Source organism: Balaenoptera physalus, assembly GCF_965194825.1.
Source record: "Balaenoptera physalus genome assembly, chromosome: 6".
Lineage (NCBI taxonomy): Eukaryota > Metazoa > Chordata > Mammalia > Artiodactyla > Balaenopteridae > Balaenoptera > Balaenoptera physalus.
In genome coordinates this window covers 61,158,565-61,174,004 of record NC_138885.1, presented here as the reverse complement: position 1 = coordinate 61,174,004, position 15,440 = coordinate 61,158,565, and the positions used below count along the sequence as shown (strand labels likewise).

General features: G+C 37.7%; 1 protein-coding gene across 2 annotated transcripts in view; it reads right to left on the bottom strand.

Moving 5' to 3' along the window:
- Window positions 1–711: 711 nt before the first annotated feature.
- XIRP2 (xin actin binding repeat containing 2) overlaps window positions 712–15,440 on the bottom strand; it is a 65,129-nt gene continuing 50,400 nt past the window's right edge. For both annotated transcript variants that reach the window (XM_082464819.1, XM_082464820.1), the window contains 3 exons: window positions 5,430–14,799; window positions 3,209–3,342; window positions 712–849 (listed from right to left, as the gene is read on the bottom strand). In XM_082464819.1, coding sequence (XP_082320945.1) covers window positions 3,248–3,342; window positions 5,430–14,799 — 9,465 coding nt within the window. In that variant the 3' untranslated portion in view covers window positions 712–849; window positions 3,209–3,247. The remainder of the gene's footprint in view (window positions 850–3,208; window positions 3,343–5,429; window positions 14,800–15,440) is intronic.

Below are 15,440 nucleotides of genomic sequence, written 5' to 3'. Positions count from 1 at the left end.
TTATTCAGATATGACGCTGCTATATAATTGTTATTATTATTCTTATTCATATTCTCTTTAGGATTTTCTGGCACCACCTCATCATCAGTGTTAGTAACCTGTAAAACTTCTGTACCATCAGGTTCATTAGTTTTTTCATTTTTCTCCTTCTCAGCACTCTGCACAACCACATTACTGTTGTCATGAAGATCCATTTCACTTTTCCTCTTATTCTTTGTATCTTTGGGCTCATTCAGCTTGTCTTGAACATTCTTATTTCCTTCCTTCTTCTCATCTTTTCTTGCTTCATACATTTCCATTTCTTTGATTCCTGTAACATCCTCTTTCTGACACATGTGGATGGGCTGCAGACATGGCTGCAGGAAAGAAATGTTATCTTGTTCTTGTCCTTTATTTTCCACAGTTTTCATGTGTTCTATCAGTGACTCACTTTTAAATTCAGCAGATGTAGAGGTTGTCATTTCCGGTGGCCATTTAGGTTTACTCATTTTGAGCTCCTCCTCAAGGGGGAAGGCTTTCTTAGGCATCTCCCTGGAAGGGGGCCAAATGATTTTTAATTTTCCCCTCTCCCCACATTTTCTCAAGTCATCCCTTTGCCCTTCACTGTTACCAGCATCTAAATGTTTATTAAGCTCTCCAAGCATGGGGGTATTTTCTGCATTGTTTTTACACATATTTGGTTCTTCATTGGGAGTAAAGTCAACTGAGCTGCTTTGATTTTTGCAATTCCATCGATCTTTATGCTGTTTGTGTCCAAAACCTTCATCATAATTTCCTTTAGATTTGAAAAGTTGTTTAAAGTGAGGTTTACAATATATTTGTCCATGAAGCGATGCATAATTTCCCAAACTGCCAAAAAGAAAAAAAAAATTTAACATTCTAAATATACACTGCAAATTCATAAGGAATTAGGGAATTGATTATTTCAAGAATGAGTCAGAGATTCAGCACAGTTAACTTACTGGCAATAGGAATGTGCTTATTAATTGAACATTCCTGTTAGATAATAGTCACCACTAATGCCCTACATGATACTTGTCTCAGAGTATTTAGAATTTCATGCTGTATGTCAGGTATTGGTATAATAGGTATTATAGTGTAATGCATATGTAGTTATAGATGGTGTAAAATGATAGGACTAAGTCTTTGCTAACTCAGTGAATTGTGTGAGGGGTTTCAGTTTTCAATAAATCCTGAATAGCATACATGCAAAAATCAACTATTTGAGCTTCCTTGTTAACTGGATTTTGAATGAATTGGAAAGCTTGCCTATGCAATTTTTTTTATCTTGTCTCTTTGGCGAGATTAACAAATAGAATGCCTGTTAAAATTAAAATCAAATTTAGTCAAAGGCAGCAGCATCATTTTTTGAATATTTCTGAACCTCCACATAAAAACAGAAAGCAAAACTTAAAACCCATGGATAAAATTACAACAAAACTAAGTGACAAGGTATCCTCACCAACCCCAAAATACAAGGAGGTAAGGACAAACCAACAACAGCTACAAGACCAGCATAATAGTTGCATCTGTATGGGTGACAGTAGAGAGAGAAATGAAGGTGTCTAATGGACCTGACAATATGAGACCACAAAATAGGCAATCAATATTTCCTGGAAAGTGTCACATGCCAATCAGAGAGCAGCAACTGAAATTGGGAGGGGTTTTGCCCGTTTCAATAGCCAGTGAGTGCGAAGGCCCTGTGGTAGGAAAGACTGAAGAGGCTGGAGAAATCAAACTCAAAACTGACCCACTGAGATCCCCTCTTAGAACAAGACTCTACCCTGAGAAAAACAATTATGGGAGTGGAATGAAAATTGAGTTGGATAGTGATGACAGAAATGAAAAGAAGGTCCCAATCAACATGGGGGAGAGGATCCAAGGCAGGAAATCCAAGAAGTCAAGCCACCATACTTTTTTGAACAGTATATGAAAACCAGAAGAGGCAGTTCTGTGAAGTTGGGAAAACCATCCTGAATTTTGCTTCCTTCCAAGATTTGGATAAACTAATTCCATATAAAAATAAGCAACAGGAAAGTATCAAGGCCAAATAGTATATGAAGTTATTATAAGAAATGAAAGAGTAAAGAGCGTTATAATATCATTGCAGACAATGAAAACATGCTAGAAAAATGTGTTCTCAAAACATCAAAATTTTAACCTAATATTTCAAAACGAGCTAAAAGACATTAAGAAAATGATAAAAGACCAGCATGAATTGTAATTAGAAAAAGTCAGAAACAAGGTATCAGATATCAGGAAGAAAATAGGAGTAAAAGGAAAAAAATCAAATATGTCAGCAATTAAAACTAAATTAAAAGACATACAAGAGCAAATTCATAGAAAGCATCTTAAGAAAAATAGGAAAATAAAAAGCTGAAAATTTATAATCATAAATGAAAAAAGAGATAAGGATTTGAGAGATAATAGGCGCTCCTGAAGAAGAAAATAAAATAATGAAACGTTACATACTAAAAAGCTATAATTTAAGGAAACTTTCCCAATATAAAAAAGTATGAAATTACATATTGAAAGAGCACACTAAATAACTGACACTATTGATCCAGAATGACCAATACCAAGAAGTATTCTAATAAAATGAGGTTTGGGAAAGCAAAACTTAAGGAGCATGGGAAAGCTCCTCCAAGGAGCAGCAATAACATTTGGAACCAGCTAGATGTGAGAGAGAAAAAATAATGATTTTGAGGAACTGAAAGAAATTCATGAAAAGTAACATGCAACAGGAGGAAGGGGTGTTGGGAGATGAGAAGGGACAAGATCTTGACGTGCCTTTTAATACATATTTAGATGTTAATTTGGGGGAGAAAGGAAGCCATTACATGTTTTAAACTGAGAAGGGCTCTCAGATTTGCATTTTAGAAAGATCGTTCCCCCTGCACTATGGAGCATGCCATTGGGGCAGGTTGGTGGTGGTGAGAGTAACACTTGATTTTTCTTATTTATGTGATCTCCACGCTGGGACAAAAGGGACCCTTCTGGATTTGATTAAGAAAGCAAAATGTCAAAAGGAAAAAGGTCACAGCCATGCTGAGCAACACATAACAGAACATGACCACATTCCTGTTTGGTGTTGTTTTAACTGATGGCAACAGGATCTGGAAAAGTTGACATCTTTCTAGAGACATGATGTTATAAGTATACTGCAGACTCTTCAAATATTTGTGCCCCAGACCACAAAACCTTTTACCTCAGTTTACTGTTGCAATGGTGGCAGCGGAAACAGGATTTATGAAAACTCTGCTTGTCTGCTACTAGGCACTCCATTGGATAAACCGTCTTTTGACAAAGTATACACATTTCCTTGTCTTGGAGTTGCAGTTTCTAAAAATAAAAATTTATAAAAGCTTATGTAATATTGTCTTCAGTCACATTGTAAAAACAAAACAAACAGCAACAGCGTGTTAACTGGCCATGCAGTCAGCGTAGAAAGCGCTAACACCACTGCCCTGCATGTTGCTCCTCCGGATGCAGGACGTCCCACCATCAGGTTTAAGGTCCTGGTACAATCAACCTTATTCTGGTGTCTCTATTATTTGTACATTGTAAAAGTGGATTTTATTATTTCAGGAAATATACATGAGTATAACGTGTTCATTAACTTTAATACATTAAAAAGAATATATAGGGAACTCAGCCATGAGGAGCCCTGAGAACACTTATTCTAAATAACTCGGCTTTCCATATATATAAAGGTTTACACCTAACTTGGTCCAAAGTGTTTGTTTTTAAAGCATTCTGAAGAGATTTTTCCAAAATATATACCTATCTTTTTCAGCTGATACTGTATTTGTTTAGATATTTTCTTGATGACTTAGTGTTGACTCTCTAACACCAATTCTTAACTTTAAGACGAGCCTCCTAAATACACTGAAATGTTCAGGGCCATCTGTCCTCAATCTAAACGGCTTGAGATTTTATGGCTCTGGGGATTCTTATATCTGCCTCTTATGATTTTCCTACCTCTACCTATAGTCACATGCTGCTGCTTGCATGTGAATGCCAGCTCCTATGAATAATAGTAGTTATATTACTAACCTGTGTTTGCATAATGGTTCAAAACTGACACAGAACTTTCACCGGAGTATTGTTTTGATCTTCACAACAATCCTGTGAGAATAACTAAGCTTTCATAGTAGTTACATACAAGAGCATATATGCTCAATGTTCTTTATATAAAAAAATGCATACACTTTAATGCTTTGATGCTCAATTTGGGCTACTGAGAAATCCCCTTTGTTTATTTTGTTCTAATAGGAAACACACTTCTATATGTAATACCATTTTCCTTGTGTTTTTTGTTTGTAGTTATCTTAGAAACTGAGCATTTGAAATTAGACAGCTTTGCCTAATTATGCCAGAAGCAAGTACATTAAGAAATCATATTAACCTGATAAACTAGACACATATGTTGCAAATATGATAGAGGCAGAATTATTAGTTTCAGCAGTTTTTATTTTGAAACTCGCTATTTCAATCTGTCCAAAAGAATGCACTACATTAATTATGTCAAGTCTTTTTATTGTGAAGCCTCATTAATTGTAAAAAGTAGGAAAATATAAACAAATGAGCTGTTCTCTGACATTAAAAAATTTGTACTAAGTTCATATGTTTTAAATCTCCCTCCTTCCAAATATAATCATATTTTAAAATTATTGTCCATGTTTATCTGTGAATGAGGCCAATTGAGTTATAATTTGGGGTTTAAAAAAGGTGAAAAATATCACTTATAGAAAAAAAAACAGTGGCAGTAGAGAAAGCTAATTCCATCCAACTCAGTAACAATAATTTATATACAAAAGGTCTAATTCCATACCTACACTTTTGTCAGAGATCCCAATCAATAAAAATCCTTAAAACACATATGAAGAGTGTAAATTGTTTCTTGGATTATTAACAGGCTGTGTTGAATTCAAACTCAAACACCACTTAAGTCTGACAGTTAAAAATCCGTCAGTAGTAGGTCAAGGAATATTATCTAATATTATCTTTAACAAGTGGTTGAAATAATAACTTTTCATAAGAAATATTCATAATGTGCTAATGGTATACAATGATTAATAAATATATAGTTCCATATAATAGTTAATACTATCACAATAACAATTATTATTATACCTGCTGCTTTATCCAAAGCCTTATTTACGTTGACAAACACAGGTCTCAATAATCTATATAGTAGTATTTGTTACTCTCACACAGTGCTGGTGAATCATATTAAATTCCTTTGTAAAGAGAAAGTAGTAAAAGCAAGCATTGTAAAGGGAAGGATATCAACAACCAGGGAAAGCTGTTAGTTTTAGGTTATGTTGTTTAGTACTTTCCAGGTACTCATTTATCTGCAAATCGTCTTAGTTATGGAACAGGTGCCTTTAAATGGGTTAATCTTCACTCTTTGCAAGCTCATTTACCACTTATAAATGCAGCTTCCTCTTGAAAGGTGGTTTTCATCTCAGTTGCAGAAGCATCTGAGGTTGCACATCCCAGGTTTTTAAACACTCTTTCACTCTCCTGCCACGTCTGTTGAAAATTCCTCCTGAGTTCTTTAGGTGAATCAGAAACATCTAAAATATGGCCAGCGATGACATCCTCATAGGTTGGTGGGGCGTGCTTGAAGTCAAAGCCGGATCTGCCAGCTTCTGAGCCTTGTGATGAAGAGACCATCATCTTCGACCCAACAACTTGACTCTCAAATGCATCCACACCTGAGAAAAGTTCACTTAGAGATCTTGTTTCAGAGCGGATGCTGGGTGGCTTAACAGGCATCGTTTCTTGCAGCTCTCTAGGATGACTGTGAGAAAAGCCAGTAAAGCTAGCACTTTCTAAAGATGTTAATCCAAATTCCTCCTTACAAAATGTACGACTTTCTTGTTTTATATTATGGTTTGCTTCTCCATTTGCATAAACTCTTCTATTTGACTTTGCGTCAAAACCTAGGCCATCCTCAAATCCCCTGAACCATCTGTTTATTTCATTTTCATGGTCATTCATGACATTTTCAGCCATTTGAGCAGTCCGGTTGGTGGCTTCATACCTCTGCATGTGCTCTGATAGGTGAGGTTTTTCGACTTTGCGGATGATTTCGACTGCGTCAAAACTCTCAGTATCTGGCACTATGCGCTTAGTGGAATTTACTCCATCTTTGCGAACGTAAGTCGCCCTTTTCCCTACTTTCCTTTCTTCCTCTTGAGCTTCCATGGATTCTCTGAAGGAACCACGTGATTTATCAGCGTGATTTACACTTACAGGTATTGTGATTGTAGGTGGAGAGTCCCTACCACGAGCCTCTATCTTAATTTGACGACGAAGTGTTGCAGGAGATGTGATGATCTCAGACCTCTTCTCTACAATGGGAACCGGGGTTATGGATGAACCTGGTATGGTCCCCCTGGATAACTTCGCAGTGGTGTCTTTGAGTTTGACAAGCTGTTCAGAGTGACTCTTGGGTGGAGACGGGGAGGTATTTGCTCTGAGAATTCTAGGTGGTTGTGACACAGGTCTTGGTGATAGTTCAGCAAAACTGTCCTTTTTAGGGGACTGGGAAAGCTCATCCTTAGCAGAGGTTTCTGTTTGCCGTGCAGTAGACTCGATTGTTATGAAAGCTGGTGATGGCGGGCGTGTTTTTAAAGAGGGAGGAGAAGCCTTGGCATCATCTAGTTTAATTTCCTGATGGGTTTTCACATGATGCTGAGCAGTTGCTTCTTGATGAGTTGCTACTTGGTGGCGCTCTGTTTTTTCTACAATTCTATTTTCTTTCCGCTCAGTGTTTTTATTATAGCTGACATCAGCATTAGACACTTTAGATAATGTTTCATTAACACTAGTAGCTTTATTTCTCTGCTTTCCTGCTTTAGAGGATATCATGGCTGTTTGAATTATATTTACACAGGACACAAGCATATCCTCTGCCTGAGTTTTAATGTGCATGATTTCTTCTTTGATTTTTTCTATGTTATTCTCCATAGCAATGCGAACTCCGTATTCTCTTTTTTCTTCACTTAATAGCCATACTGGAATAATATTTAAGAGCATCTGAAATGTTTTAAGGCCATTTTTATCCGGCTCTGCTTCAAACTCTTTTACCCTAGACAAAATCTGTTGTAGTTCTTCACGTTTTCTCAAGAATTCCAATATATTTACAGCACATTTTCCATCATCCTGCTGGGATTCTCTCACAGAGGAAAATAAAGATTTGTCCTGTGTAATCTCTTGCTTTGAATCTTTAGTGTTAGAAAAGACTTGTTTCTGTTGTATGCCCTTGACGCCAAGACATTTTTCTTCCTGCAGATTATTACATGGCTGGGGCAATTTTTTATGTTCACCTTGACTTTGAGAAGTCTGTATATATGTTTGCTGAAAATTCTGAGTCTGTGAATCAAGATGTGCATCAGTAACCTTTTGTTTGACTACCTTCTGGGCTGATTTATTCAAATGTTCTTGTTTTCTTTCAACTACTAGTTTCTCTTTCTTTGGACCAATCATTGGTGGTCCCTGAATTGTTTCTTCACTTCCTGGAAGTTTCCCACTCTCAGATTCTCTAAATTCTTTTTGCTTCTCACGAACTATATTGAGTTTACTTTCATGGCTTTTCTCTGTGGATTCTGTAGGCAGTTTTACTGTTACTGTCTTCTCCTTCGTAGGTAACTGATAATATTTTTCAGCTACCAATTGCTTATTGCTACATTCAGTCCTTGCTTCTGTTTTCTCAGTTTCCTGGTACTGTTGTTTGGTAATGGTTTGAACATCAACTTCAGCTTGCTTTTCATGGCTTTCATAGCTGTGGTTTGTTTCATTTAACTTATGGTCTAGAGTTGGAAGCTTGATGGTTTTAACTTTGAAACTGGGAGAAACTGGTTTGCTTTGGGGCAAGTGCAACTGCTCCAGATACTTCTTCTGTTGTATTTGCTGTGTCCTACATTCTTGGTGACTCTGTTTAATTTCACGAGCTGATTTAGATTGGGTCATATCCCTTGAGCTCTGCAAAGCTTCCTTTTTCACGGTATCTTTGTCTTCTGAGGCTGCTGGAACATGTTGGAGCCTCTTGGCAGCGAATGTCACTGCTGGTGTTGTGGAAAGCTGGTTATCGGTACACACTCCTAGTACTTGAGAAAGACTTTGAGAGACTGGGTTGGTTTGGGCCACAGTGACCCCTGAATCCATTCCAGCTAGGGGGACCTCCTCCTTTGTTTTTTGTAACAGCACTTCCTTTTTCAACTCTGATACGTTTTGATTTTGGCTTTCTGTTTTGACTAGGTTGTAGCAAGAACTCTCTTGTTTTTTCTGTTTTTCAAGTTCTTCTCTTTGTTGTCTGTATTTTTCTTCAGCAATCATTAAAGGCGTCTTAAATTTTCTCATATAAGGTTTTGGACTTTGCTGTCCTGAACCTGCTGGAAATGAATGAGATTTTACGAGAGGTGCTATCAGTTTTTCCTTGGGTGGTGAAGTTTCTGGAACTGTCTGTGAGAGAGACCTTGTAGAGTCCATAGATAATTGTTTTCTTTCATCAAGACTTTTTCTAGATACATTCTGCTTTGTCTCTATGTGTTCACTGCTACTTGCCATTATTACTCTTTTCTGATCCTTTGAGGGAGTAATTTTACATTCCATATCTGGTGGTGAATTTTCCAATTCAACTTTTGGGGAACTATGATTCTTCTTATCTTCTATCTGCTTGGGAAATTTGGGTTTGGGGAGTGTGGGAGGTGGCAAACGTCCTCCAGATTTTCCTGTTATGATTTTAGCCTGAGAGCTTGAGGCTTCTTCTTGGGAATATTGTATGAATGCTCCACTGTGCTTTTCTTGAACAGAAGAGGAAAGGAGATGTGCTGGTTTTAGAGATGGAGCTGGCGGAGGGGGAGGTGGTGGAAACATTGCTAGATATTCTCTTTCAAATTTCTCATCTTCTGGTGGTGGAGGAAGAGGGAGGCCTGGGAAATTCTCAAATTCAGCCTTTATCTTCTCTGTGGACAGTGAGGGAAGAAACACATTTTTTTCAGGCAACATCATGAAAGGAGGTGGAGGAGGAAGAGGAAATTCAATTTCAGCTGATGAATTGGAAGGTAGAGGAGGAGGTGGAGATGGAGGTGGAAGAGGGAACTCACTTTCTTTTGCATTATTTTCAGGGTTACAGTTGATTGGATTAAAGGACATTTCCATTGCCATTTTTAAGTCTTTGGAAGTATTTGTCTTCATTAGAAAGTCCTGGCTTTTCAGATGAATATCAGTCTGCTTTTTGTCAGTTGCCTTAAATTTATTGTGGCTTTTTGGGGAGACTTTCACTTCTGTTACATTTGACATGTCTTGATCCACAGGCAAAGTCTGCCACACTGGTTGAGGGGTCACGTTCTTTTTCTTTATATCTTTATTAGAATATTGCATTTCTTGCTTTAACAGAGTCTGCTTCTGAAAGTCCTCTGAAACTTCACAGGTTTCTCCAGCCATCTTGTTGACTGGACCCTGGGTTAAACTGGGCTTAGAGCTTTGTGTATCTGTTGATGTTTTAGTGTTTTTGGTATTTTTAGGACTCTTGTCAGGGAAAGCCTCAATCTTCTGGTGGTCATTCCTCACTTCACAAGTTTCAGTCTGTTGCTTTCCAATTGTTTTATCAATAGATTGGGTAAAGACAGCACCCTTCTTCTGTTCTCTCCCTGTCTCTGACTCCTTGGTTTTTAGATGTTCCCTAACTGACACAGTTGAAGTCAGTTGTCCACTCACATGTTCATCTCTAAGACGTTGCTCTGTTATGTTATCAGTCCAGATACCCATTCTGTCTCCTGATTCCAACACATTTGTAATAGCTTTGTGGTGTGAATTAGATAACCTTCTAAGGTTTTTCTCAAGGGCATCATTGTTTTGTTCACGATCTACGACAATCTTTATGGTGCCCTTGGGGGCTTTTGGACGATTAACCTCAGTTCTTTCTTCTCTTAAATCCCCATGACAAGATTTGCCTATAGTTTGATTAAGAATGTCTGTTCCCCCCTGCCACCTGGCTGCCGGCTCAAATGGTCCTGGTCTTGGCTGGAGAATGCTTTTTTTGTCCCTCTGGACAGCCACCTGATGATTCTCGGTTTTCTGCTCTTCCTCAGATCCTACCATCACAGATTGCACATCTTCTTTGATTACACTTTTTTTATTTACCTCTTTGAAAGCTCTTTGTGCTTCTTTTAGATTCCTTAATGATGCTTCAAGGTCATCTCGGATAAGCTCCTTTTTCAGGATTTCCATCCTTGTGTTTGCAGTCTTTTCAAGGCATTCAGTAGCTTTCTCTATATCCCCAGGGATGACATCAGGCTGTTTAGACTCTTTCCATTTTTGGCTTGATTCCTTAAGTGACTTGAGTGTGGCCAGCATGTCACCTTTTATAATTTCTTCTGTTTTAGCCACTGTTTTCTGACTTATGGCCTGGTTCAGGGAATTTAGGGTTGACTTCAAATCACCTTTTATGATTTCTTCTTTGGGTAACTTACAAGATGTACTCTGAGGCTCTGTCAGAAGAACCTTAACTGTATTATGCACATCTCCTGGGATGATGTCAGTTTCATTAACAGTACGTTCAACCTGAGATTGCCTTTTCTTTAATAACAGTTTTGTACCTTCTACATCGCCACCAATTATATTTTCCTCTTTTTCTTGTTTCCTAGCTGTTAGTGTTTCATCTGACCATGTCTGGAGCTGTCTGAGATAATCCAAAGCTCCAGTTTCTATGCATGTTGTAAAAAACTGAACATTTCCCCTCTCAGAGGCATCGATTTTAGCCCTTTCAGATATTTTATTGTTTGATATGGAAGATAGCAAATTATGAATGGTACGTTTTACATCACCCCCTATTACTTCTTCACGCTTAATTGTGTCACCAGCATTTTCATGAAGAAGACAATAGATAGTCATGTGAACATCTCCTCTTTCATCTTCCTGAATCAAAATGCCTTTCTTTACAGATCCTTCCTCGGAGAACAGGTTTTTTATTGCTTGTTGGACATCACCACTCACTATCTCTTCTTTTTCAGCATGAAATTCTGTTGATCTGTTTAATAATTGAGTTTTGGTCAAATTAACGTTTCCCTTCTCTTCTTCACTAACCAAAATCTCTCTTTTCTTACAGTCTCTTTTGGAAAGTAGCTTCACCATTATACTTCTGAGATCAACCCTGAGGATTTCTTCTTTCTGTATCTCAGGAGAGGCTTGATTCAGGAGCTTGTATTTTGCCATTCGAACATCCCCAACTTCGTCAGCTTCAATGATGATTCCAGGAGCCTCAATAACTTTTTGAGAGTAGAGTTCTTCTAAGGTTTCTTTAATGCTCTTGCCAATAACTTCCACCTTTTCTACCCTATTTTCAGTAAATTCATGAAGGGGTGTAGTTTCAAAGAGCCATGTAGTTGTCTTGACATCAGAAGGAGGGATTTCTTCCTTGGTGACTTTTGTGATGCTTTCATCTGCTTCCTTAATAGAATCCAAAGTTTGATTTTCAAAAAGCCATACTGCCTGCTTCACATCACCTTTCTGCATATCTTCCTGGGTGACTGTTTTGATATTTTCATATCCTGACCCTTCTCCTCTCAGCTCATCTAGAGTGTGGGTCTCAAATAGCCAAGTAGATGTTTTAACATTGCCCTTTTGTATTTCATTGACACTTACTGTTCTTATATAAGTCTTCTTATCCAAATTTTCAGACTCAAAGAATTGTTTACTTGTCTTTACATCCCCACCTTGAATATAGTCTACAGTGGGCACAATATCACGTGGTTCTTTTGTAATCTGATCCAGTGGCTGGGTTTCAAATCTGTATCTGACAGAACTAACATCTCCCTTCTGAATGTCTTCTTGTGTGACAGATTTAATAACATACACAGTCTCTGATTCATTAATGGAGTCTAATGGTTTCGTTTCAAAAAGCCACCTTGTCCCTCGTACATCTCCATGAATTACCTCTTCCTTTTTAACTGTTGTCACTTCATGATAAAACCCTTCTACATCTTGAATTGCATAGAGTGGCTGGGTTTCAAAGAGCATTCTGTAGCTTTTTACGTCACCCTTTATTGCTTCTTCAGTAATTGTTTTCTTGGTGCTAATATAGTCAGATTCTTCTTTAATCTCATCTAAAGAAAAAGTCTCAAAAATAAAGCACCCCTTTCTTACATCTCCACCTTGTATGTCTGTCACTGTCTTAACTAATTTATCACCTTCTTGGCTTTCTTTTATCATATCAATTGGTTGGTTTTCAAAAAGCCACCTGCAATTTAAAACATTGCCTTTCTGAATATCTTCAGTCTTTAGGGTTTTGATCTTTTTCAAAACTTCCTCTGAACTGGAACTTATAGAATCTAAGGACTGACTTTCAAATTTATGTCGCAGGCTGGAGACATCCCCAGCTTGGATATCCATTTCCATGGCCTTGATTTCCTTTCCTTCTTCTCCTTGTATGCTGTCCAAATTTTCTGTCTCAAAAAGAAAGCATGCTGTACGAACATCCCCACCATGGATTTCCTCCTGTTTTACAGTTTGCAATTTGACTGTTGCTTCGGAGTCATCTTTTATGGAATCCAGTGACTGAGTTTCAAAGAGCCAAGTACAGGCTTTGACATCTCCCTTATGAATTTCTTCACTGCCAGTCATTAATGAAACTTTTTCATAAAGAGACTCCATTGGCTGGGTTTCAAAAAGCCATCTACAGGTCTTGACATCCCCTTTAATAATATCTGTAGCTTGTTCAGTTTTACTTTCTACTTCTTCCATATTACTAAAATATTTAATCGAATCAAGAGGTTGGGTTTCAAACAGCCATTTAGCAGATTTCACATTCCCAGTCTGTATTTCTTGAGCAGATATTCCTCTAATTATCTGAAATTTATGAATGCTTTCATCAAACTGGTCAATGGGCCTTGTTTCAAAAAGCCACCTACAGCTTCTTACATCCCCTCTTAGGATTTCTTCTTGCTGGACTGTCTTTACTTGATGATATTTTCCAAGGTGATCTTGAATGGCATACAATGGTGTTGTTTCAAAGAGTGATTTATTTAACTCTACAGCACCTCTTGTGACTCCTTCCACCTCTATTTTATGCGATGCATCAAATTTAATTAAGTTGTTTGATTCAAAGATACGTGTGTAATTCCTTACATCTCCTCTGTCAACTTCTTCAAGTTTCACTGTTCGTATGTACTCTTTTTTATCTTCTCTAATCTCTTCCAGAGGTTGGGTTTCAAAAATCCATTTTTGGTGCCTAACATCCCCCTTTTCTTCTTCAGAAGTAGTAATTTTTTGAAGTTTTCCAACATCAGGGCTATCTTTTAAAGCCTTTATTGGAAGTGTTTCAAATAAATGCTTAGTAGTTTGTACATCACCCCCTATTATCTCTTCAGACCTTAGAGGGTCTGCATCAGGAACTTCTTTTAGAATATCTAATGGCTGTGTTTCAAACATCCAACACTTTCTAGAGACATCTGTACCTATTACTGTTTCCTTTTCAGTGATGACCTCTTCTGACTCTTCTTTGATTTTCTCCAAAGGTTGAGTTTCAAACAACCACTTTGCCCTACTCACCTCACCTTTGACATTTTCTTCCATGGATATTCCTCTGATGACTTTAATTTCTGTTATATCCTTGTTAATTGTGTCTAAGGGCTGTGTTTCAAACATCCAACGTGCTCTTCTCACATCCCCCTTTTCAACATCTTCTCTGTGAACGGTTTTAATTTCTAGCATTTGACCTGAACCATCTCTAATAACATATAATGGTTGAGTTTCAAAACATTTTATACTTCTCTTAACATTTCCCTTAATTTCTTTGAGCTCAGACCTGAGTTGCAGTAGGTGCACCTCATCTACTGAGTGAAGGTGTCTAAGTTGATCCAGATGTTGAGTTTCAAACATGTATCTCACAGTCTTGACATCCCCCCCGGTTATGTCCTTTATGGCAGTTACTATTGATTCTTCTTGACTTTGATGCATTTTATGCATTGAGTCTAATGGCTTTGTTTCAAACATCCACCGGGCTGTGCAGACATCTCCTCTGGCTAGCTCAGGAATTTTCTCAGCATTTTCTTCAGTGCCAGAAGAATGATCCCCCAGAGTATCGATGGGTTGAGTTTCAAACATCCATTTTGTATATTTCACATCACCACCAGCAATGATTTCTCGATCAGCAATGCCCTTGGAGATGTTATCTTCATCTGGAGAGCCATTGTTAATGGAATCTAATGGCTGATTCTCAAAGATCCATCTCATGGACTGCACCTCCCCCTTCAGAATTTCATCCCACTCCAAGTGTTCTCTTTCCGAGTTCAGACCTTTTTGAGAAATGTCATTCGTATTTTCAAAAACATACCGGGCTTGTTGCACATCTGCTGAAACTGAGCTCCCCAGGTTCACTTGACGAGAAACAATCTCAGAAACCTCACTGATATAATCTTTTTCTAAGTTTTTTCTTAACTCAGGATGGATGTGTTTATATAAACGGTTTAATTCATACAAATTTCTTTGCTTGGAATATAATTCTTTGGGGACTGGTGGTATTCTAGGAGGGCTGGGGAGTTCAGGGGACTGGGAAAATGCTGTCACATCTATTGGAGTTTGAAGTATGTCGGGTGGGGGAGGAGGAAATTCTTCTGCCTTTTCCGAAGAAGTGGCATTAACTTGTGCCAGAGTCGAGGAAGTGGCACTGTGGTCACTGTATCTTGTGGTTGATGTTTCCTTCCTCTGGCTGGTTGAAGTGTAAGAAGTGGAAGAGGTACCCACAATTGATGATGGCTTTAAAGTCTCTTCATATTCACTTTCAATCTTTAAGGGAGAGAAAATCAAATCTTATAAAGATGAGTGTAGTGGTAGAGACTTTTTAGGCACTGCCCTTCCCCTGTCCACCTGCTATGACATCTGCACTGGGAACAACGGGTGGTATACTCCATTTAGAGACCTACTTAGGAGCAACAGTCAGTATTTGTTACTATCTTCCCTATAATCTATTTGTACTTTTTAGAGTTATATTCCCTATTCAATACATCAACGAGTCACTATTTTAACATTTACACGTAATCTTGATTATTTTTCCTCCTTTACGTAATGTGCTATGCAGAGTAGTCTAGAGGGAAACAATAAAAGTCTTAAAGGACTTTTGAGGGTTGTTTTGTTTTCCTTGGAATTTTAAACAGAACAGAGTAAGTAGCTGACATTTTAAAACTGGCTTTATTACTTTAATGTTAGTTATTAAACTTTAGTGCATACATAATTTTTTCTTCCCTAATTTTCTCTAGTGAGAAAAGTTTTCTTTCTACTGCTTTTCTCATATAGAATAATAGTCTTCTTACAGAACAGAGTAAGTACTGGCTCTGGATATTTTTTGTTGTTGTTGAAAAACCACCTCAAACATTCAATAATTTGAAAATGTTATGTATTTACATCTGGTTTTACACTTAACATGTCTC